The sequence below is a fragment of the Nannospalax galili genome, unplaced genomic scaffold (genome assembly GCF_000622305.1).
Source record: "Nannospalax galili isolate Female #2095 unplaced genomic scaffold, S.galili_v1.0 scaffold788, whole genome shotgun sequence".
NCBI classification, from domain to species: Eukaryota; Metazoa; Chordata; class Mammalia; order Rodentia; family Spalacidae; genus Nannospalax; species Nannospalax galili.
The window spans coordinates 1,982,776-2,004,531 of NW_008359996.1; the positions used below are offsets into that span (position 1 = coordinate 1,982,776).

At 51.4% G+C, this 21,756-nt stretch overlaps 3 protein-coding genes across 5 annotated transcripts; all 3 read right to left on the reverse strand.

Annotated features, from left to right (window-relative positions):
• Positions 1-9: 9 nt before the first annotated feature.
• Positions 10-3,850, reverse strand: Ypel3 (yippee like 3). Its single transcript, XM_008823917.3, has 5 exons — positions 3,697-3,850; positions 2,859-3,041; positions 2,716-2,759; positions 2,403-2,511; positions 10-509 (listed from the first exon to the last, which is right to left on the reverse strand). The coding sequence occupies exons 2-5, from the start codon at positions 2,973-2,975 to the stop codon at positions 420-422; spliced, it is 360 nt and encodes a 119-aa protein (XP_008822139.1). The 5' UTR covers positions 2,976-3,041; positions 3,697-3,850; the 3' UTR covers positions 10-419.
• Positions 3,851-4,345: 495 nt separating this feature from the next.
• Gdpd3 (glycerophosphodiester phosphodiesterase domain containing 3) lies at positions 4,346-15,162 on the reverse strand. 3 transcript variants are annotated; one of them, XM_008823920.3, is made up of 10 exons: positions 14,470-15,162; positions 14,141-14,183; positions 13,787-13,922; positions 13,661-13,706; positions 13,428-13,546; positions 13,260-13,349; positions 12,476-12,609; positions 9,718-9,777; positions 9,559-9,610; positions 4,346-5,256 (listed from the first exon to the last, which is right to left on the reverse strand). In XM_008823920.3, the coding sequence occupies exons 1-10, from the start codon at positions 14,648-14,650 to the stop codon at positions 5,128-5,130; spliced, it is 990 nt and encodes a 329-aa protein (XP_008822142.2). In that variant the 5' UTR covers positions 14,651-15,162; the 3' UTR covers positions 4,346-5,127. The 3 variants fall into 3 exon arrangements, with proteins under 3 accessions (XP_008822142.2, XP_017651306.2, XP_017651307.2); XM_017795817.2 differs by lacking the exon at positions 9,718-9,777; XM_017795818.2 differs by lacking the exons at positions 9,559-9,610; positions 9,718-9,777.
• A 115-nt stretch (positions 15,163-15,277) lies between these two features.
• Mapk3 (mitogen-activated protein kinase 3) lies at positions 15,278-21,750 on the reverse strand. The gene is made up of 9 exons (XM_008823921.2): positions 21,568-21,750; positions 20,414-20,596; positions 18,384-18,573; positions 18,132-18,248; positions 17,759-17,873; positions 17,135-17,266; positions 16,877-16,986; positions 16,644-16,800; positions 15,278-15,875 (listed from the first exon to the last, which is right to left on the reverse strand). Exons 1-8 carry the CDS (start codon positions 21,738-21,740, stop codon positions 16,678-16,680), a joined length of 1,143 nt encoding a protein of 380 aa, XP_008822143.1. The 5' UTR covers positions 21,741-21,750; the 3' UTR covers positions 15,278-15,875; positions 16,644-16,677.
• Between the last annotated feature and the right edge of the window lie 6 nt (positions 21,751-21,756).

Below are 21,756 nucleotides of genomic sequence, written 5' to 3' on the forward strand. Positions count from 1 at the left end.
GAGTCTGTATTCCACGTGAGCCTAGGGCTGTCTCCATTGTTTTATTATGTACAAACGCTACAGAACAAGAGGTACAGATACACATTGGGTAAGAGGGGTCCAGTGGGACAAGTTCACAGGGCAGAAAGTGCACCGGGGCCAAGGAAGCAACACACAGGCCATATCTACGGGGCAGGCAGGACAGGAAGGGGTTAAAAAACGAGATCCAAGCCAGCCAGATCGAAGGGAGGTGTCGGGGGTGCCGTCCCCCTCCGGATCTTCCCCCAAGGTCACAGTGCATGCAATAAAATATATGTACAGGAGCTGGATCCTTCCCCTGCGGGGTTCCTGAGGGTCCAGAGCTCCTCTCAGGCGGAGCAAAGCCAGTGGCGCCCCCTGGCGGCCAGGCCAGGCTGAAGCCACATGCGTCAGGAGTTCAGTCAGTCCCAGCCGTTGTCTTTGATCATGTGGTTGAGTTCAATGATGTACTTCCCCTCTTTGTACTTCTGGCTGCTCTCAAAGGCTTGCTCCTGCAAAGGAGAGAAACGTCTGACGTCCATAGCCTAGGCACAAGGCAGTGGGGCTGGGAAGTGGATATGATTGGTCTTGTTTTACATAAGAAGAAACTATGGCCCAGAGAAGCACAGCTACCTGCTCCCTCCGGAAACTGGTGAACCGCAGGGCTGTTTCTCACTGCCGAGTACAGAGAACTCTGAATCATGTGTACCTTTTGAACTCTAGTGACATCTCCAACAAGGAGGTTATGGAAGTACCTAAAAGATTTGGTAGTTTAGGGGTTGTAAACTGGTGGCCCAAGGGCCATTTCCACCTACACGTGGTTTTGTTTGGATAGTAGAGAGCTTAATATAAATAACAGTGGTAGAGCACTTGCTTAGCATGTGGGAGTCACTGGATTTGATTCAAGCACCACACTGAAAAAAACAAAACAACAAAAACCCCACAACACTAAACTATAGGCATGAATGCTCATTGTATTTTGCTCTTAATTTATGCCACCCTGTTTACATATCTATAGTATCTGCTTGACCTTATAGGCATTTGAGTTTTTTGTTTTTGAAACAAGGTTTCTCACTAAGTAACCCTGGCAGGCCTAGAACTTGCTATGTAGACCAGGCTGGCCTGGATCTCATAGAAATCTACCTGCCTCTGTCTCCTGAGTGTTGGAATTAAAGGTGTGGGCCACCATGTTTGCAGTGGCATTTGTGTTTTTAAGCTCTGGACTAGGCCATTTCAGGAGGTTCAGAGAGGTCAAGCCACCTGTCCAGAAATACACAGAAAATCTGTGGCAGGGCCAGAGCTAAAAAGTCAGGTTAGGATTGTTTGTCTCTGCCTGGGGCATCCAGTTCACAAGAGACACTCCAAGTACCTTGCCCAGCCCCTTCCAGATTCCCAGGAGCTTCCTCCTCTAATCTAATCTGATCCCTGTAATGATCTTCAGTGCCAGGTAGTGGCTTTATGCTCCAGTTCTAGGTAAGGAAATGAGACTCGGGTTATGAAATCAGATCCTAGACAGCAGCAGATGCAGTGAGAACAGTGGAAAAGGAGACCTTCGAGCCAAACTTCCATGTTGCTGTGGGGTCTTAGGTAACTTCTCTGATCCTTTGAATGACAATATAAGATAATGGTTAAAGGTCTGGAGTTAAATAAACAAAGACAGACAGACTTGGTAGTGCATGCCTTTAATCCCAGCACTTGGGAGGTAGAGGCAGGTCAATTTCTATGAGCTCAAGACTAGCCTGGTCTATATAGCAAGTTCCTGGAAAGCTGGGGCTAGAGGGAGACCCTGTTTCACAAAACAAAACAAAACAAAAAATAAACAAAGCCAGGTATAGTGGGTGCATGCCAGAAATCTTAGCATTTTGGAGGCCCAAGCCCAGGATGATCATAAGATCCAGGTTAGCCTGGGCTATACAGCAAGACCCTGTCTCAAAAATAACAAGAAACAAACCAAGAAACAACAACAACAAAAAACCCAAACAAGCCAGCCAGCCAGTTTCCTAGGCCCCATTCTGTTACAGTTGTGTGATCTTGGGCAAATTACCTAAGATCTGTGAACCTCCTGTCTTTTGTAACAGATTCTGTTATCAGGGTTGTTGTAATAATTGAATGAGGGACTATACACTAGGCATGGAAAGGTGCACAGCATATAAGCATTCAATAAATGATGATTCTGCTTGTTACTCATCTCTAAGATAGGGATGCTAGTGCCTTTGAGGGAAAGGATCAGAAGAGGAACACCCCCAAAGCTCTGCAGTTTGCAAGGGAAGAACATGGCTGGGGGTAAAGACAGTTTGCTTTGTCTGTGCTTGGGCCTATGTACTCTGAAAGATGTCTGCTCATGAGGAAGAGGTGATGTGAGCTCAGGTCAAAGGCCAGCCTAGGGTCAAAGATCACCAACTCACATATTTCCAGCCCAAAGTGGTCTTGCAGTTCTCACAGTGGATGTCAGCGACAGCATGGAGGCCTGTCAGCAGCACCCTCTCCTCTGCTGGCCCGCAGCCTACGTTCACCCTGTGGGGACATGGAGCAGTCCCAGGGAGGGTCTCAGCAGCACAGAGCCCCTCTCTAGCTTGCATCTACTGTGTCTGCTCTTCGTCCCTAAGAGAAGACTGATCACAGCTTCCTGCTTGAACTAAGGGGACTCTGGGATGCCTAATGCCAGGGGTCACAGGTCACAACAGAGGTCGAAAAGAAAGGAAGAAAGTGAATACTCACACAGAGTTGAAGAGGTAGGCACGTCCCTGACTGCCCTGGAAGGACTAGAGGGTGGTGGGGAGACAACAGGAAGGGGTCAGGGCTATTAGTAGGGAGCTGCTAGGCACCCCTTCCCATTCCAGGCTCAACTGTAGCCTGCTTACTTTTGAGATGAGGTCGTCGTGGTTGGCCAGGTGAGCACGGCAGTGGGCACAGCTATACCTCCGGTGACAATCATCCAAGTAGGCCTGAAACGTCTTGGGCTTTGAAATTCGCACCATGGCGGGGGCCAGGGGCAGTGGCCCCACGCGGGGAGCGGCCCACGGGGAGCAGAGGGAGCCCAGTGCCTGCCAGGAAGGAGTAGGTGAACTGTCAGGACCAAAGACCACACATACGCAGGCAAGCCCAGAGCTATGGGACTCTGTCACACTTGGCTGCTCTCTCCTTTCCCTAGAGCCAGCAGCCTCACCAGGGACCAGAGTCATCTCAGTTTTGACTCAGTGAGGAGGCCTCGGTTGCATCAGCGGGGAAACTGAGGCTAGGAGTAGCTCCAGGTGAGTCACCCACCTGCTTCAGGCCTCACCCCTGCTGACTTGGCTGGCATCTGAAACTGGAAGGGGCTTTAGAGTGGATGGGCTGCCAGTTCCAAGTTTCGAGGGAGTCCGGGGGGTTAGGAATTGACTGGTTCTTGGGACCCCATTCGGACTGCAAGCGAGGCTAATGTGGGGTCCACGAAGTTCGCCAGGGGGAGAGTCTCTCACCTGGGGAAGCCGAAGGCCTCCCGGAAGGTGCAAGGCCCCCTGGGGAGAGGAGGGCTCTTACCTGGGGGCGCTGAGCCTCACTTCCGCCGAGGGGATCTTACCTGCATCGCCAAGCCTTACCTGAGACCCGGGGGCTCACCTGGGGCGCGGGGATGGGGGGCGCGCGCCAGGGGAAGGGGCAGTCCTCGCTTGCGGGGCGGGGGCGCGGGGAGACGCGCTGCGTGGTCGGCGCGGGCCTCACCTCGCCTGGGCGCACGGAGGCCGGGTCCGCGGGGAGGCCTGGCCTGGGAGTGGGGGGCGCTCCTGGTGGGCGCCGTCCCCCCGGGCCGGGTTCGCAGCCGCCTCGACTTGTTTACACCGAGACCAGCTGCTGCCGCGGCTGCAGCGGGAGGGGGAAGGGGCTGGCCTTCTGTCCCAGCGGCCGCCGTGGCCAATCGGCGCGCCGTATGCAAATGAGGGGGCGCGTCATAGGATGGCCAGCGCAGGCCTCAGCTGCCCTTCCCCCTGCTCTCCGCTCCCGCCTGCCCGGAAATGCGGCTGCCGTCTGCAACCCAGCCCTGTGGCCGGTCGGTGCCCTGGCCTAGTGGCGCGTTTAGCTGCCCGCGGCGCTTGAAGAGCCAAGGATCTAACCTGGCGTGGGGTTAGTAGGGGGCTAGTGCCCGGACGCGCACCCCTGGGAAGTAGTCATAATTATTTCTGCATCGATCCATTGACCACTCTGGTAGGCCCTGACACAATCCTATAAGCTAATTTCTCTTTATTATCTGCATTTGGTCAGGGACTGCGGTCCAGAAGGGAATAGATCCCCTCCACAGATCGTCTTGCTGGTAAGAGACAAAGTTGGAATTCTCACTTTTCTATAGCACGTGAACAGACTGACTAAACGGAAGAGCTGAAGGTGCCCTTTGCTGTTAGACCCCCAGGAACCAAAGCTTTAGGAGCCAGTTTCACCTCCACGCATCATCGTCTGATGCTCCCCCAGGCTGTTGGGGATCTGGCCGCAGTAGAAACGTCTGTGTGAGTTTCCCGTACTTAAACTTGTCATGGTCACTGCAGAACCCCAGTACCCGGCCAAGCCTACAGTAGGCTCTTGATAAGCATTTCTGCATTGGGAGTATTAAGTGAATTAGGTTTCAGTGCTGGAGGAGACCCGGGAGTGGACAGTTGGCAGGTGGGGAAGGCTTTGTGCCTGTGAGCTTGTCCACCCACACCCACCCTTTGCAGCTCAGTGGATGGAGAGACATCAGCAAGAGAATGTGGGAAGTCAAGTCCCTCACTAGGTCTCTTAATAACTTATCTGTGGTTTTCTAGAGGCTAGGGGCCATGACACCTGGGTTGGCACTGCAAGGGACATTCCTCAGAGTAGAGGCCAAGTTGGCACAGGGTGTGGTGACACTGTTGAGTCTGGAATGTAGTGGAACAAGTGGGCCAGGCTGGTTAGGGCCCCAGGTTTACCTGGTCTCTCCTAAGATGGCACCTTTGTGTGTGCTATGGATTGAACCCAAGACCTCACTCATGCTGGCAAGTACTCTATACTGAGTTACATCCCTGACCCATAAACTGTCACCCTCCAAGGATCCACCCTCCAACCCCTCACTCCAAGAGCAACTGTGTTACTGACAAAATAATTTTATTTTTCAGGAAGAGAGGACAGGTCCTCGGACTTAGGAAGCTACAGCTGTTGGTCCACGTTGTCCAGGTAGTGCCTCAGGGCCATAGGGTAATCAGTCATGACACCACTGGCCCCCAGATTGAAGGCCACTTCAAAATCTGACTCTTCATTAAGGCACCAAAATAGTACCTGAACAGAGAGGAACAGGTTAGTTTCCAAATAACTACCTAGAGCATCCTTTAATACCAGGTGGGAGCAGCCCCACTGCTCTGTACAGATCTCTAAGCAATAGAATGCTGGAGCTGATGGTTAACTTTTCAGGAATCTTTAAATTTCTTATTAAACATGGCTATTATTAAAAAATTAAACTGCAAAAAATAAAAATAAAAATAAAATAAAACTAGAGGGAGACCCTGTCTCAAAAAGACCAAAAACAAAACAAAACAAAAAAATTAAACTGCATAATCTTAGAGCCATGTGTGGTGGTACATGTTACCTGTAGTCCCACAACTGGGAGGCTGAAGCAAAAGGACAGAAAGTCTGAGGATAGCTGGACTACAGAGTACCATGCCAGCCAGGGTTATACAGCAAGACCCTGTCTCAAATAAATAAACAAATAAAGTTCATAAATAAACTGTATGAACTTATACTTAAACAAATTCATGGGCTAGGCGTGGTTGGTGGCATGTCTTTAATCCCACCAACTCAGGAAACAGAGGCAGGCAGATATGTGAGTTCCAGGCTAGCCTATATAGTGAGTTCTAGGTCAGCCAGGGTTACTCAGTGAGACCCTGGCTCAAAAACAAACAAATTCTATTAAGAACAAAGGTAAAGGGGCTGAAAGATGGCTCAGTGATTGAGAGTACTTGTCTTGCAGAGAACCAAACTTTGGTTCCCAGCACCCATAAGGCTGCTAACAGCCTTCTGTAACTCCAGTTCCAGGAGACCTGGTGCCCTCATCTGGCCTCCATGGGCATTGCACATATGTGGCCTGCTTACATACATGCAGGCAAAACACTCATATACATAAAAATAAAATAGCCAGCCATGATGGCGCACGCCTTTAATCCCAGCACTTGGGAGGCAGAGGCAGGCGGATCTCTGTGAGTTCAAGGCCAGCCTGGTCTACATAGTAAATTCCAGGACAGCTGGGGCTGCAGGGAGACCCTGTCTCAAAAAAGACCAAAAAAATAAAAAATAAAAAATAAATAAATTGGGGCTGGAAAGGTGGTTCAGTGGTTAAGAACACTGATTGTTCTTGCAAAAGACCTGGGTTCAAATCCCAGCACCAACAACTGTCCGTAACTCCAGCTTCAGGGAATCAGATGGCCTGGTCTGTCAGCCTCAGGCATTGCATGACATGGGTGCACTTACCTACATGCAGGCAATACACTCATTCACATAAAAAAAAAAAAAAATCAACAAAACAAACCCAAATGTAAAGGCCAGGTGTAGTGCTGCGTGCTTGCAATTGAAGGACTTGGGAGGCAGACACAGGAGAATAAAGATTCAAGGCTACCCTCAGCTACATAAGGAGTTCAAGGCCAGCCTGGGCTACAGGAACTGTCCCAATAAACCAACAAACAAAAACCCAAGGGCTGGAGATGTGGCTCAAAGGTATAACATTTGTCTAGCATGTGCAAAGCCCTGGGTTTGAGCCTCAGTACCATGAAAAACAAAAAGTGAGATGGCAAACAGGTAAAGGTGCTTGCTGCCAAACATGAGCACCTGAGATGAATCCCAGGATCCACATGGTAGAGGAAGAGAATTCACTTCCTTCTACCATTAGTCCTCTGGCCTCCACAGGGGTACACTATGGCACATCCACCCCTCCTCCCGCCTGTTTATGTGCACGCGTGTATTTTTTTTTTTTTTTAAAGACAGGGTCTCCCTGTAGCCCCAGCTGTCCTGGAACTCACTATGTTGACCAGGCTTGACCAGGCTGGCCTTGAACTCACAGAGATGTGCCTGCCTCTGCCTCCCAAGTGCTGGGCTTAAAGGCATGCGCCATCACACCTGGCAAATTTTTTTTAATGTTTAGAAAAAAAATTGGGAGATGGGGCTAGAGAGATGGCTCAGCTGTTAAGAGCACTGATTGCTCTTTCAGAGGACCTGATTTTGATTTTCAGCACCCACATGGTGGCTAACAACCATCAATAACTCCAGTTACAGGGGATATGATGCCCTCTTCTGACCTCTGCAGGCACTGCATGACATGGATGCACTTAGAAACATGCAGGCAATACACATAAAATAAAAATAATAAAGTATTAAAATTTTTTTGTGTATGAGTTTTTTCTGTATGTTTGTAAGTGCATGTGGATGCAATGCCCATGGAGGCCAGAAGAAGACATCAGAGTCCTAGAGCTAGAGTTACAGAAGGCAGCTGCCAGGTGAATGCTGGAAGTCCAGATCCTCTGGCAAGAGCAGCCAGTGCTCTTAACTGCTGAGCCAGTCCCCAATCCCAAAAGGTTTAAGAAACACTGAAAAGTCCGTCACAATTACATACACATTTGAGACAGGGTCTCATGTAGACCAAGCTGGTCTCAAACTCTACATAGCTGAGGATGCCCTAGAACTTTACCTCTGCCTCTTGAGTGCTGGGATTACAGGTATGCACCAATATGCCTGGTTTGATGTGATGCTGGTGACTGAACCCAGGGCTTTGTACAATGCTAGGCAAGTACTCCACCAACTAAACCACACATCCCAGCCCTTGTTTTCTGTTTCTGGTTTGGTTTTTTGAGACATTTTCCCTGTCGCCTCAGCTGGTGTGGAACTTGCTATGTAGACCAGGCTGCCTCAAGCTCAGAGTTCCTCTTGCTTCTTGCCTCCCAAGTGCTCTGGAATCAAAGGGGGATGTACCACTACAACTGGCCTCCTCGTTTCATTTTTTTGTTATGTAGCCCAGGCTGGTCTAGAACTCACCATCTTCCTGCTTCCACCTCCCAAGCATTGCTGTTGGCATGAGCTGCCACATCCAGCTGAGATGGAATTTTTAAAAATATATATTATTTATTATTTTTATTTTATGTGTAGGGATGTTTTGCCTGCATGTAAGTGCACTCATGTTGTACAATGCCTTCGGAGGTCAGAAGAGGGTGTCAGATCCCCTGTAACAGAAGTTACAGACGGTTGTTAGCCGCCATGTGGGTGCTGGGATTCGAATCAAGGTCCTCTGCAAAAGCAGCCAGTGCTTTTATTCACTAAGCCATCTCTCCAGCCCCAAGAGAGTATTTTGTTGTTGTTGGGTGGTTTTGTCTTTTTGAGACAGGGTCTCCCTGTAGCCCCAGCTGGCCTGGAACTCACAGAGATCCACCTGCCTCTGCCTCCCGAGTGCTGGGACTAAAGGCGTGCACCACCACGCCTGGCTTGAGGTAAGAATTTTTATTTCAGAAGTCACCGGATGCATCTCTTCTGGATTTCTCAGTTTGACAAGAGAGTGATGGTTCAACCTCACAACGTGTGTGGCAATCTGAGGTGTGAGAGGGCTGTCAAGGAGTCCCAGTGTCTCAATGCCCCCGCCACCAGGTCGTAGCCAAAGCCTGCCCTCACTCTAAGTGAACCTTGGCATCTGTCCCCATTGCTGTCCATGGTAGTATCAGGTTCTTAATGACATTGTTTCCATTCCACCACCACAATCTCTTCTCCCAGTGACCCAAGGGACCCTCATTCAAAAATTTAACTGCTGTAAATCCCCAAAAGCTTCTCTCCCTGGGGGCTGATGTCTACACTCCTGAGGTTAGTGGGCATGACTGACCTCCACTGCCCTCGACCTAGGGAACCTATCCAATTCCTCTAACCCTAGTTTCTTGCTCCTCCAAGTTACAATCCTGCAGAGCTCCCTGCCTGGGATTCGAGAGTCAGCCTCCTCAGACTGTTCCCACCTCACTGCTCCCACGGCCCAGGCACTGTCTCCTGCCCTTGGGGGCAACATCACATTACAGGTGATGTCACCAGGCAGTGGCCTGCATATTTTCTTTTATCCACTTTTGATGGAAAGCTCCCATCCCAGGTAAGTGTCTGGAATCTTCTCAGTGAGGTTTGTTAATTAAATGTTCTAGTTTAAAGTCAGGTACAGTGGCTGATACCTGTCATTCTACCACTTGGGAGGCAGGAAGATTGCCATGAGTTTGTGGCCAGCCTGGGCTACATGAAAAACCAAAGCCAAACCAAACCAAAAATGCTCTCAGTGCTTCCACAGCAAAGGGACAGGATGAGCTGGGCCTGATTTCCCAGCACCCTCCTGGGGGATCAGGACAGCAGGCCCTGAGCATTATGATCTTCAGAGTGGCTAACACTTATCAAGTCCTATCTAAGTATCAGGTACATATCCAAAAGTGTGACAGATGCCCTGTGAAGAAAGTGAAGACTCAGACAGTGAGATAACCTGCCAGGCAATTCCACTAGATAGCACAGAAAGGCAGGATCTGTGCTACCAGGTACATACTGGGAACCACCTCCGTGCTGGGGTACCTATTGGGTCCTCACCTGCACCCCTCGCTGCTCCAAGTGTTGGATCAGACTTTTCCTCATGATGACCCTGGGGGAGGGATGGGGACAGCAAAGACAATGCTAAGAGGGGACAAAAGGGAAGGGCCAAGGCAGATCCCTATGTGGACTATCCACCCAGACTTCTCACCACCTCACCATTTTGTAACCACAGCTGACAGTTGGTTCAGCCACCCACAGGAAAATGGGAAGTAGGTCCTGTGGAGAGAAGGTGGTGGGTAAGACCCTTGGCCTCATCCTCTGTCTCAGGGGTGGGGATGGTAATGACTCCTTGACCAGTGTAACCCTGGCCTGTCTGGAGAAGATTCTTCAGCTGCCTAGAGGGACAATTCACCCCTCAGTCAGTGAGCGCCTACCATGTCCTGGAATCCATGGTTCAAGGATGGATCCCTCCTCTCCCCATTTTAAAGACAAGGGAACTGATCTTCTACACTGGGATTTGCTGGGGTCAAAAGCACACCAGTGGTGGAGCTAGGACCAAGGCCAGGACCTAGCCTGATTTCAGAACTGGATATCCATCCCTTCCAGAGGTCCTCCTGGTTGAGTCTGAACAGGTTTTTTGAGGCAGGATCTTACTATGTAGCTCAGATTGGCCTGGAACTTGTACCTCTCTGACCTCAGCCTCCCAAGTGCTATAAATACACGTGTGTGCTACCATGCCTAAATCTGGCCAGCTTCTTCACACGAAACAGTGTGCAATAGGTTGGCTATTTGTCACAAGTTATCCCATTCCAGGGTGATTTTAGAGCCTTTCACGGTGTCCCAGATCACGCTCTTCAGTCAAGGCCCAGAGCAAACCTAGGCTCTGTATTTCTAGCTGTGGAACCTTGGTCAAATCAGAAACTCTGTCTGAGTCTCATGGGTACTATGGGCTTCCTCACATCTTCTGGGAGGGGGTGCAGCAAGGTAAAAGTCAAATATCCTACAATATGTGAAAACCTCTGACTCCTGTAAAGCGCTACATACCCAAAGCTTTGGAGTGGGACTGTAAGGCTAGCTAGGAGCTTTCCTCAGGACCCTAGAGTATTGGGGATCACCCTGAAGAAGTGGTCAGCAAAATCAAGGGATGAGCCAGGCCTAAAAGCTAGGTAAGCATCTAGTTCCTGATTCTTGGTCAGTTACTATATTAATAGGGCTGCTGTAGAACTGGCTAACTCACCTTTTCCTTCTGAGAAAGAGAGCCAGGGTGTGAGCCCAGCTCTAAGCTCAGAGGGCCTGACCTACCCACATCAGCTGTATTCACTAGCCTGACCTACCCACATCAGCTGTATTCACTAGCCTGACCAGTTACTATCCACCATTACTTACTAGAGCATTTGCACTGACCAGATAGGAACTATTGTCTTGCCCCCACAGTGGTATAGGCCCATAATCCCAGCACGGAGGCTGAAGCAATATGATTTAGAATTTGAGGCCAACCTGGACTACATAGTGAGACCCAATCTCAAAAAACACAAAATCAGGGGCTGGCGAGATGGCTCAGTGGTTAAGAGCCCTGACTGCTCTTGCAGAGGACCTGGGTTTGATTCCCAGCACCCACATGGTGGGTAACAACTGTCCGTAACTCCAGTTCCAGGGGATCTGATGCCTTCTTGGGACCTCCATGGGCATTGCTTGACGTGGGTGCATTTACATACACACAGGCAATACACTCACACACATAAAATAAATATAAAATATATAAAATATATTTTCTAAATTTTATTATTTTTATTGTATGTGTATGCGTGTATTACCTGCATGTAGGTAAGTTAAGTGCACCCGTGTCATGCAAAGGAGGTCAGGAGAGGCTGTTGGATCCCCTGGGACTGGAGTTATGGACAGTTGTTAGCTGCCATGTGGATGCTGGGATTTGAACCCAGGTCTTCTGCAAGAACAACCAGTGTTCTTAACCACTGAGCCATCTCTCCAGTCCCATAAAATATTTTTTAATGTAAAAAAACACAAAATCACGGCCAGAGAGATGACCTAGAGGGTAAAAGCACTTGCTATAAAAGCCTAGCAACCTAGGTTCAAGCCCCAGAACCCACATAAAGGTAGAAAGAAAGAACCAATTCCACAAGGTTGTCTCTGACCTCCATACATACACCATGGCCCACGCACGCGCACACGTGCGCACACACACACACACACACACAAAAGGATGTATATATAGCTCAGTTGATAGAGTGTTTGCTAGTATGCATGAAGCTTCTGGCTAGTATGCATGAAGGTTTGTCTCCAGCACTGCATAAAACCAGGTATGGTGGCATATGCCTGTAATCCCAACACTTAGTAAGTGAAGCAGGATTAAAAGTTCAAGGTCGCCGGGCATGGTAGCACATGCCTTTAATGCCAGCCCTTGAGAGGCAGAGGCAGGCGGATCTCTGAGTTCAAGGCCAGCCTGGTCTACATAGTGAGTTCCAGGACAGCTGGGGCTACAGGGAGACCCTGTCTCAAAAAGACCAAAAAACAAAAAATTCAAGGTCATCCTCAGCTACATAGGTCAGCCTGAGATACAAGAGACTGTTTCAAAAACAAAAACAAAATCGAGCCACTGCTGTCTTTAAAGGACCTTGGGGGTGGGGGTGGAGAGATGGCTTAGTAGTTAAGTGCTTGCTGCTTTTCTAGAGGACCTGAGCTCTATTCCCAGCATCCATGTCAGATGGCTCAAAACTGCCTGTTACTCCAGCTCCAGGGACATTATCTAATGCCTTCTGGCCTCCACAAGCACCCACATACAACTGCCATACACATAAAAATCACAAACAAGCAAACAAATGGATTCTTTAAAGTCATTGGGGGCTCTTAGAGGGGAACCAGGGAACTAGAGATCCTGGGGCTCCTCCATAGCAGATCCTGAGTAATGTGGCCTGAACAGGATGGTTGTTCCAAGCCTGGCCCCACCACTGGTTACCTGTTGATGATGGTAGGTAGGAAGCAGAAGAAGAACTTCTCAGGGATGGGGACGAAAGGCAGTAACCCCAGATAGTAGAGCAACAGCATCCAGAATGTCCGCATTATCGTGAAGGCCACTGGCATCTCAGGGTTCTGGGAAGCAAGGGGGGAACGTGAGATGGCAAACCCATCTCAGGAGGTATAGGCTGCAGGAAACAGGTCTGGACATCCAGGTCACAACGTGAACAATGTGATGGTTAATTCTGTCAACTTGATTGGATTAAGAAGTACCTAGGAGTTTGGTAATCCATACCTCTGGGCATGCCTATGAGGGAGAGTGCTTCCAGAGGACTAGGTAAGGGGGGACCTACCCTGAATATGGGTGGCACTGTCTCCTAGGCTGGGGATCTGAATGAAACCAAAGGAGAAGGAAGAATGCCAGCCCAGGCACTGTGTCTGCTCCCAAGCTTCCATGAGCAGCTCTGCTCCATCATGCCTGCTTTACAGTGAGGCTGGCTCTACTTCTCAGGCCCACAGCAACAGGGCCAAAAGTGACCATGGATTGAAATCTCAGATCCTGAGACATGAGTTGTAGTCTAAGGTATTCTGTCACAGAAATAAAAAGCTGACCAATATAGCCAATGGTGGAGGGCCTCTCCATGGCCACCACCATGCCCACGCACACAGCCCCACTGCCCTACGTCTCCAGATCCTGTTCTTGGGGCTCCTCTTGGGCCCTCTACTGGAGGCTCCTTGGGCTACAGTGGTCTCCAATACTACAGCAGGAAAGGAAAAGGACTCACAGCAGCCTTGCATTTTCTCATGACTGAGTTCTTCTCTGAGGCCCAGACAGTGATCTCACTGCGGTCAAAGCACCTCACCAGGTTGGCTACCTAGGATGGGGAGAGGATGGCTAAGGGAAGCCAGGCCTCTCTTGGGCCTGCCCTTGCCCTGCCAGGATGCATCACCACCTTGTGAATGAGCTCTTCATTATTCTCTTTGATCTCCACGCTCATGGGCATCTTTGGATACCTCCGGAACACATCCTCCAAGCGTACCATGTACCGGTCAGACCCATGGGCAAAGTGGCCTGGCGTTGGGTCACAGAAGCTGGGGTCAAAGGATTGACGGGATGAAGGAAGAACTCAGAAAGAGGACATGAGACCTGGCTAAGCTGGTTCAAGGCTGGCAGCACCTGTCCTACCTGGTGAGAAGTAAACCTCCAGCTCCTCCTTGTAGAGGGGCAGTTCCTGTGAAGAGTGAGAGGAGTATCACCAGGGGTGTGTGTGGAGGTATATGGCATGAGTGGCTGCAGCGAGGCAAGGCTTACCTCAAAGTCCAGGCTGCTCATATCCTTATTCAAGCCTGACTGGCGGAACAGGTTCTCATCGTGTGACACCATGACCACACCATCCCGGGTTAGGTGGCAGTCCAGTTCCAGGAGATCAGCTCGCTGGGCCATGGAACTATGGGAGCAAAGGTCCGTGGGAGAAGGGAAGGAGGGCCAGTGCATGTGGAGGAGAGACAGTCGGGCAGTTTATGGTGGGATGTGACCTCCCCCCAACCTGCAGAACTCCAGGGGGTTCTAGACACCAAAATTAAGACGCGACTAGCACCCCTGGTTGTCTTGCAGCGCAAAACCCACACCACCTTAAAGGTGACTTGCTGGGGCAGGTGGACTCACTTCTCCATGGCCTCCATGGTGTTTTCTAGTCGCTCTCCAGACCCTGTGTGGGGCAGTCAAGGTGGGTCCTTGGGGCCTGGTTAAACCTTCTGGCCCACCTTCCTTCCTGCTAGCCTCCTACCTGCTTCAGCCTTCCTCCTTTGCAGTCAGCCCAGGTTGAACTGGCCTCTTTCCCTATTCCATGCTCTCTGGTCCCCCTGACTCTCCTACTTTGGTCTTTGACTACCATCTGCTCCTTGTACCTTCCCTGTGTGCTGCCAACCTGTCTTACTAGACTCACTCCACCTCGAGTGGCTGCCAACCCATCCAACCTCCCCTGCTCAGCTCACCTCCACGGTGGGCAGCCAGGCGGATAAGGAAGGCTGGAGGCCGCGGTGTGTGCAGCAGGCGAGGCCACCGCAGGAAGAAGATGGAGAGGATGACATAGCAGCCCAGTGTGGGCAGGGCATAGTATAGGAGGGGGCTCATGGCCTCACTCCCACACTGGGCTTCTGATGAAAACGCAGCCATCCCTGTCCCAGGGGGACTGTGCCGGCAAGCTCGTGGCTGGCTGCTTTTGAGCCTGCCTGCTGAACCAGTGTAGGCTGGCTCCACTAATGGGCAGTGCCACGCCCCTGGGACCTGCTGAGCCTGCTGCTGTGCTGCTGGCACATGGCCAGGCTGCAGTGAGCCCCAGGGCTGGAGCAGAAACAGGAACTGGGACAGGCAACCCTGGTCCTCATGTCCACAGACCCTTCATAGACACCAGGACCCCTCTCTGTCCATGGGGGAGGGGGTAAGTATCTCCCTTCACAGACCTCCCTGCCTTCTATGGGTGCTTATGACAAGGATCTGTAACACACCACCTCTGGCCCTTTCCAAGGAATTTGGGGGTATGTAGGGTACCCCTGAGTCACCCCGAATCACCCCCAGCCAGTTAGACAGGAAGCTATTACCGAGGGAGAAGACAGTGACTAAGGGGAAAACTGATCCCTTTCCAGGAGACTGAAGCTCCTTATAACCCATCCAGCAGCCACCATCCCTGGCCATCTGAAGCCAAAGACCAACAGGGCCACCTACAACCAAGTCGGTGGCAGGAGTCAGGTGTCAGAGTGACAGGCTGGGGCCCGCATTGACGTACACAGACAAGAGCCAGGGTTATCCATATACACATCTCTATATTTATATATTAGATACAGGCACAGGAAGGTGGGCAGGGGCACCGACTCTCCACAGGCCCCCACCTCCACTTCCTCTCACCCACACACAGAAGCAGCAAGGGCATTACATGTGGCAGCTTGGAGAGGCAGGGGGTTTGACCTGGGCCTGGCTCCTCAGGGAAACGAGCCCTTGAGACTTAGGAATGTTCCTTCAGGGAAAATGGGGTAGAGCGCCAATGAGTGAGCAGGGTAGGGCTCACCCTGAGTCCCTACTCAGCGCCCCCACTCCTCCATAGCATAGGTCCTAGGGCAGCCAGAGCCCTTCCATTCTAGAATGGTCTACCAGAGCCTGGGCTAGCAAGGGTAGACAAAGCAGAGCAGCAGAGATCAGCTCTGGGACCACCTCACCACTCAGGTCCCGGGGAGACAGAGGCAGGGGATGGGGGTAGGAGGAGCCTGCGGGAAGCAGGAGACCCCAGCAGAGTAAGAGAAGGTGGCCGGGCCCACCCTTGGTCCAGCCTGGGTTTCCAGGGTCTGGGTTGAGCAATGTCCATTTTCTAACAATCTGGTGGGGAAGGATCAGGTAGGAACAGGACCTACAGGGAGAAGCAGACAGAAAACTGTCAGCTCAGTGAGAAGACTCCATAGAGCCCTACCCCAGTGCCTGTTTCATACTCACTGCTGGGTACAGTGGGTGTGGGTTTCCCCAATGGGGAAATGGCAACAATAACAGCAGCCACCACCTGCTGCTGCTATGAGGATAAATGAGTCAACACACTTGAACCTCTAAGAACAAGGATTAGAGGGTTTGCTCTCCCTATGGAAGTCTCCAGAAGCAGAGGCACAGAGAGGCACAGTATCTGGCACAACATCATGCAAATCCTACTAAGTGGCAGAGCTGGGACTTGCATCCAGGTGTGTCTGTCTTCTATCAGGCCACTACTGGGCTACAGGTAGGAAGAGGTTGTAGGAGAGCAATGTAGGTAGGGGTGGACCCAGCAGGGTTCCCTGTAAGTGCAGGTGGAAGGAAGCCTGGCATGTGGGTCAGGTGGGTTGCAGGCTTCTCCTGAAGTCATCTAGGCACCCTCTGTCTCCCCAGCTTGGGGTGGCTCCTCAGAGGGGAGAGGGGCCCTCACCTTTGTGAGTCTGGAATAGATGCTGGTGACAAGTAAGAGATGGATAGGGCTACAGAATGAGAGGGACATGAAGGATTGGGTAGGCCACAAGTGTGGACTGGTCCTAGTAGGCCCTGGCCTTTCTGTTACTACCATTCATGTGAATAGTTAGGCACCCTTTCCTATGTCCTAAGACATGCTGGATGCCTCTTAGGGTTAGGCTACGCAGGGGCATTGTGGGCTACTCACCAGGCCCTGGAGGGGGAGGGATTATCTTTTCTTGTTAGGGAGTTTCTGATGCCCCTGGCTGGAAGCGGGCTGTCTCTTGGAAGATCAGCTCCTTCAGCCGCTCCTTGGGGAGATCATCCAGCTCCATAGCAAATGTGAACGGCTCCTCAGCCACTGGCTAGGGGGAAAAGACCATAAGCCCCAAGCCAGGCGTGGGATACCCATTCCCCACTTGCCACTGCTGGCTGGCATACCTCATCTGTGGGGTCATAGTACTGTTCTAGGTAGGGGTGAGCCAGCGCTTCCTCCACTGTGATGCGCTTGTTAGGGTTGAAGGTTAACATCCGGTCCAGCAGGTCAAGAGCTAGGGAAAAGGCAAGAGGCAAGGGTCAAGAGATGTCTGCAAGGGCTTCCACAGGCATCTCTTTCCCCGGTGCCCAGGACCTATCCACTGAGGCAGTTGTTAGGACCATACATCCTTCTTTGTCCCTGGGCTTCTTAATCTCACTCACCTTTGGAGTCAGACTTGGGAAAAAGCTTGGCCCAGGCCACCTTAGTCTTAGAGGGCAAAGACTGTAGATAGTTTCGGGCCTTCATGTTGATGATACAATTTAGGTCCTCCTGGGACGGGGAGCCCAGGATACCTGTGGGTAAAGCAGGTGTCTTGGTAAGAAGTCAATTCCTCCTCTTGGGAGCAGAACAAGTCAGGAAGTAAGAATACCCAGCCCAGCCACCTGCCCCAACTCCAGTCTTCTCGTAGGGTAGTGAAGAATAAGGCACTTGGTGGAAATCAGGGAGTCCTAGGTTCAAATCCTGGCCAAGAGCCTTCCTAAGTGTGGGGCTTAGCCTTGCTTTTTCCATCTATCAAATGGAGAGAACATCTATACAGAAATGCTATGAGAGGCTGGAGAGGCTCCATATGTCCACCTCAACCCTCACCCTCCAGAAATTTCATTTTTTTTTTATTTTTTGAGACAGGGTCTTACTATGTGGCCCTGGCTGGCCTTGAACTCACAGAGATCAGCCTGCCTCTGCCTCTATAGTGCTGGGATTAAAGGTATGTTCCACCACACCTGGCCAAATTTTACCTCTAATAAGCTAACTCCTTTCCCCCTTAACCCGTCAGGGCCCCTCACCTAGAATGTGATTGAGCTGGTCCAGGTAGTGCTTGCCAGGAAATATTGGCCGGTTGGAAAGCATCTCAGCCAGAATGCAGCCCACAGACCAGATGTCGATGGACTTGGTGTAGCCCTGGGGAGGGGAAGAATGAGCTAAGTTCCTTGGTCAGTCTCACCAGGGTCCTCCTGGTATTTGGGCCAAGCAGCACATCCAACTTAGATCTAACACCAAAGCGCAGAGCATAGAGGCCAGAAAGAATCAAATCTTTCTGCCCAATGGCCAGAGGAATATGCCATAGCCTAGAGGACAGATTATCTTTTATCACAGGGGCCAGTGGCTGGCTCAGAGATGGCTCCAGGACTTCCTTGAAGAAGTGGGCAGTCCTCCTACCTTGGAGTTAAGCATGATCTCTGGGGCTCGGTACCAACGTGTGGCCACATACTCTGTCAGAAAGCCAGTGTGGTCATGTTCAGGGTCAGCAATCCGGGCCAGGCCAAAATCGCAGATCTGGAACCAAACCCAGGCCACTAACCTCAGTGCATAGGCCTCCACAGCCCAGGAAGAATTCCTGCCCTGCCCTGCTGTGCTCTAAGTCACCCAGAAATGCCAGGCTCAGGGCAAGAGGGGTACCCAACCTCTGACCTTAAGGTCGCAGGTGGTGTTGATGAGCAGATTGGAGGGCTTCAGATCCCGGTGGAGCACGTTGGCTGAGTGGATATACTTGAGGCCCCGTAGGATCTGGTAGAGGAAATAGCAGATGTGGTCGTTGCTCAGCTGCTGGCTCTTAAGCAACTTGTATAGGTCTGTCTCCATGAGGTCCTGAACGATGTAGCTGAAGATGACTCCAGATCCCCCAGGTAGGGGGCAGCAGGAGGCACGGGTTAAGGAAAACAGGCTCTGACCAGCAGGCAGCACATCCCTTCTACCTGAGGCTCCAAGGCCTCATGAGCTTGGTAAGGCTCAGAGCCTGCCACCTCAGTTGGTGACCTTAGGCAAGGCACACCTATTCTGGGCCCTTTGTTTCTCTACTGGAGGATACTATAGTGGGGGAACTCTGGAGTTAACCCACTCTACTACTCAATAGCTTTATGTTTTTAAGCTGTTTATGCCTCAGTTTCCTGAATTGACAAAGAGATCATGTTCTTTAGAGGGTAGTTGTGGAGAGGAGATACACATATAGAGCACCCATCCCAGTGTTTAGCCTGTTGTAAGTGCTTGTCAAACAAGAGCAGCTATTGCTACTACATGGGCCACAGCCACGTGGCTACTGAGTGGATTAAATGAGATAATGTATGAACGCCATCTGGCACACACTGACTGTTTGCTTAAAAATAAATGCTTGCCTTATGGGAATGATTTGTGCCAGAAAATTGAGGAGACACTCCCAACAGCATACTCCTACTGAAAGAGGAGTACTTGGCCATATACTGGAAGATGGAGAAAAGTTCTTTTATACTTGAAGATAAAGACTAAACATAAATATCATTTGGCTTGTCTTTGGAAGAGTAAATCAGGAGCTGGGTGTGGTAGCTCACTCCTGTAATCCTAGCACTTAGGTGGCAGAGGCAAGAGGATCACCTAGAAGCCAGAGCTACTGTCTCAGAGATAAGCCAGAGCTACTGTCTCAGAGATAAGCCAGAGCTACTGTCTCAGAGATAAGCCAGAGCTACTGTCTCAGAGATAAGCCAGAGCTACTGTCTCAGAGATAAGTCAGGACTGTCTAAGAGAGGAGCTCTGGATCAACTCTGCTGTTTTGTAGTGGAAATCTAGAAAGATGATGTGATTTGCTTAAGGCCACTCAGCAAGCTGACATTTGCAGAGAACCTGTAGTGGGGGCTACAGATGCTGCAGAACAAATCCTTACTTTTGGGTGGAGGCCTGGGATTGTCGGGTGGGTGGGGAAGAAGCCATGGGTGTCACAGCCTGCTAACAATGGAGCTAAGCAGGAAGCAGACAATGAGCTAGATATTTGAACTAAGCAAGCAGTATCAGGCGAGGGCAACAAAGGCTGGCTGCCCTCCCTGAGCAAGGTACAAGTCCACAGGTGATGAGGGTGGGGCTCTGGGAGAAATGGGAGGTCTCAGAGAAAGAAACAGAAGTCTCATCTCCATGAGGAGAGGAAGCAGCACACAGAAACGGTTGACTTTAGGCTTTCTGGCCTCAGTTTCCTCATCTTTGAAACGGAAGTGGTAAGGTACATCTCATAGGGCAGCTGGGAGAACTAGGACCATCAAAGTACTAGGCATGCCCAGTACTAGTTTCTTTCCCTACTGTCCTTCCAGTCTGAGGACTCCGAGGAAAGAATCGTAAGTCTGTTAAGCAAGAACTGACTGTGGGCAGAGACTGGGTCATGTCACAGAACAGCAGATGTCAGAAGACAAAGCTCCCATAGAGATAATTTTGCCCAGCACCCCCCGACACACACACATACATACACTGGGGCACGGAGCAGAGAGGGACTTGGCCAAGGCCAAACAAGGCTGCACAGACCAGCATCCATCCAAGGTCTGCCAGTGCCCTCATCCTCTGTGGGCTTTCCTCTGCTAGAAAGTTCTTTTGCTGGGTTTGTTTTGGAGGACTGCACACAATATGGAAATAGAAAGAAAGCTGCTGTTCTCCAGCCTGGCTCTAAGGCTGTGGCTGGCCAGTCAGCTAGCCAAGGTGAAGGATACACATCCCTCATGGCTTCCAGGGTGGGTGCTCGAAGAATGTCTCGAATGCCTACGACATTCTCATGACGGAAGCGCAGCAAGATCTGGATCTCCCTCAGTGTGCGCTGGCAGTAGGTCTGATGCTCGAAGGGGCTAATCTTCTTGATGGCCACTCGAGTCTTCCGCACATGGTCATAAGCAGAGCTGAGAGAGGCCAGAGAGATGTAGCTGGTACGGCCTTACAAAGGGGGAATCCAGGCCTAGCGGGCCCCACCTCAGGCCTTGGCAGGGATGGGAAAGAGCAGGGAGGGCTCTGGCCAAGTTATAAACAATGCTGGTTCCTTCCTGCTGTGAAGGCCTGGAATCTCCAGGGAAAAAGCTGGGGACCAGCCAGGCAGCCTTTTGGTGACTTCACAAACAGAGGAAGAGAGTGGCGGCTCACTGACTTCCCCTCCTAGATCTTCTTCCAATCTAGTTGCTCTCACCCTCCTCTCCTCTCCCAAGTTGGGCTCTCTCAATCCAAGACAGGTCTAGGGGAGAGGCGAGGAGTGAAGTAGGTAAGACCAATACAGCAAGAAAGGGGCAATAATGGGACGGGAGAAAAAAAGAGGAGGGCCAGGTCCCTTGTGAGGTATCTGCAGACCTGTTCCCACATAACAAAGGCCCAGAGCACACAGTGGGGCAGTGAGACCTCACAGACCCAGATCCCAGAAAATACAAGGGAGGCCCTCCGGACTCCTCATCCTTTCTTGGGTCCCTAGCAAGACAGGGGGGAGGAGAGCAAAGACTCGCCCCACCCTGAGCTTCCCTCTTCTCGACCAAACTCTCTAGTACAGCCTCAGTGGGGGGAACCAAGGTTTCCACTACGTGCAAAAAAAATCCCTCAATTTCCCCTTCACCAAGAATCCTCATCCTGGTAGCTCCACCTCTAGGGTCCCCCAGGTGCCACAGCTCCCCCATGTACACTCAGATGCCCCTCCCTTAATGATACAAGGTGGTTTCAAAGCTTCCGAACCCCTCCTCTGAGAAAGTAGTACCCAGTGCACCGGAAGGCACCGCACGATCACCGCCCTGGGACACTCCCCGAGCTCCCGCGCCCCGGGAAGCGCCAGGCCGTGCGGTCCCTGCTCGGCAGTCCTCCTCCGCGGGCGCCCCCTCCCCGGGACGCCCCTCACCTGACCATGCCGTACGCGCCCTCGCCGATATACTGCAGCTGCGTGTAGCGCGGGCCCACGTCGAACGGCTGCCCCTTCACCACTTCCACCTCCCCCGGGACCCCTGGGCCGACCCCAGCGGTTCCCCGGGGCTCCCCGCCCCCGCCCCCCGGAGCCGTCGCCGCCGCCGCCATCTCCACTCCTCCCCGC

Bases quoted from the DNA above. Each gene is read 5' to 3' on its own strand.
- Ypel3 (XM_008823917.3), bottom strand. From the start codon at position 2,975: ATGGTGCGAATTTCAAAGCCCAAGACGTTTCAGGCCTACTTGGATGAT. The intron at 2,760-2,858 runs GTAAGCAGGCTA...ACCACCCTCTAG, and splicing joins ACGACGACCTCATCTCAAAA to TCCTTCCAGGGCAGTCAGGG. The intron at 510-2,402 runs GTGAGTTGGTGA...TCTCCTTTGCAG, and splicing joins CCACTTTGGGCTGGAAATAT to GAGCAAGCCTTTGAGAGCAG.
- Gdpd3 (XM_008823920.3), bottom strand. From the start codon at position 14,650: ATGGCTGCGTTTTCATCAGAAGCCCAGTGTGGGAGTGAGGCCATGAGC. The intron at 9,778-12,475 runs GTAACCAGTGGT...TTCTCTCCACAG, and splicing joins CTACCTACCATCATCAACAG to GACCTACTTCCCATTTTCCT. The intron at 9,611-9,717 runs GTGAGGTGGTGA...TCCCTCCCCCAG, and splicing joins TCAGCTGTGGTTACAAAATG to GGTCATCATGAGGAAAAGTC.
- Mapk3 (XM_008823921.2), bottom strand. From the start codon at position 21,740: ATGGCGGCGGCGGCGACGGCTCCGGGGGGCGGGGGCGGGGAGCCCCGG. The intron at 17,874-18,131 runs GTAGGAGGACTG...TCCCCTCCCCAG, and splicing joins AGATCATGCTTAACTCCAAG to GGCTACACCAAGTCCATCGA. The intron at 17,267-17,758 runs GTGAGGGGCCCT...CTTTACCCACAG, and splicing joins CCAGCTCAATCACATTCTAG to GTATCCTGGGCTCCCCGTCC.